Source organism: Capsicum annuum, unplaced genomic scaffold, assembly GCF_002878395.1.
Source record: "Capsicum annuum cultivar UCD-10X-F1 unplaced genomic scaffold, UCD10Xv1.1 ctg68329, whole genome shotgun sequence".
Lineage (NCBI taxonomy): Eukaryota > Viridiplantae > Streptophyta > Magnoliopsida > Solanales > Solanaceae > Capsicum > Capsicum annuum.
Window position 1 is genome coordinate 1874 of NW_025877854.1, and position 1026 is coordinate 2899.

Below are 1026 nucleotides of genomic sequence, written 5' to 3' on the forward strand. Positions count from 1 at the left end.
TTATCGCGTTATTTCACTGTTGCTACTGTTCTTTCTTCTGTCTGTTGCGTAATGCTCTCCATTTTGCATCGTTTCGTTGTTGTTACTGTTTGGAAAATCCTTTATTTAAACAAAGGGTCTATCGGAAAGAGCCTCTCTCTATCTCTACGAGGTAGGAGTAAGGTCAGCGTACGCTCTATACTCCCCACACCCCGCTAGTCGGATTACACTGAGTGTGTTGTTATCGTTATTGTTGACATCAGCATAATGATATAGTTGTGTTTTCCGGTACATAATTTTCTTTACGCTTATTGTTCAGGAGTACAAAGAAAAGATCAATATCGTTAAGATAGATCATGACGCGAATCCAAAGCTCATCGAAGAGTACAAAGTATATGGATTGCCAACTTTGATCCTCTTCAAAGACGGAAAAGAAGTTCCAGACAGCAAAAGGGAAGGCGCGATAACAAAAGCTAAACTCAAGGCGTATCTCGATGATCTTCTAAAGACAGTTTCTATCGCGTAATGTTCAGAGAAACGCTTTGCAGTTCTGGTATCACTTCATCAGTTCATGATCACGACGAGAAGCATCATTTCGTCTTGTCAGTATTGCTTATCCTGTTTTTGCCTTCTGCTCCTCGATTAACCGCGAATAGTGAGGATGCATTGTATATTGTAGCTGTCTACAGGCGATAACCTGTTTGGATTTGTATATTTGAGCTGTCAATACGGTGAAAATAATCGCGTATCAGATTTATGTAATAATTTGCTTTCGTTCAAAGAGAGGATGATCGTTTTTATGCATTTCCTTTTTCTGCTAAAACCGGAGTGCTTTTTGCATCGGGCTGCCTTTTCTATATACTATCTGTATGTCTTAGCTGTCTATACGATGCAAATAGTTGCGTATTTTCTGATTTATGTAATTTTCTTTCGTTCAAAGAGACGATGATCGTTTTTATGCATTTCCTTTTTCTGCTAAAACCGAAGTGCTTGTTGCATCGGGCTGCCTTTTCTATATACTATCTGTATATCTCAACTGTCTATACA

General features: G+C 38.8%; 1 protein-coding gene across 1 annotated transcript; it reads left to right on the forward strand.

Annotated features, from left to right (window-relative positions):
- Window positions 1-296: 296 nt before the first annotated feature.
- Window positions 297-783, forward strand: LOC107838716 (thioredoxin X, chloroplastic; the record flags this gene model as incomplete). Its single annotated transcript, XM_047404797.1, is given in 1 exon segment — window positions 297-783. A coding segment is annotated over 1 exon segment (209 nt), but the record flags the coding sequence as incomplete, so codon positions are not given.
- Between the last annotated feature and the right edge of the window lie 243 nt (window positions 784-1026).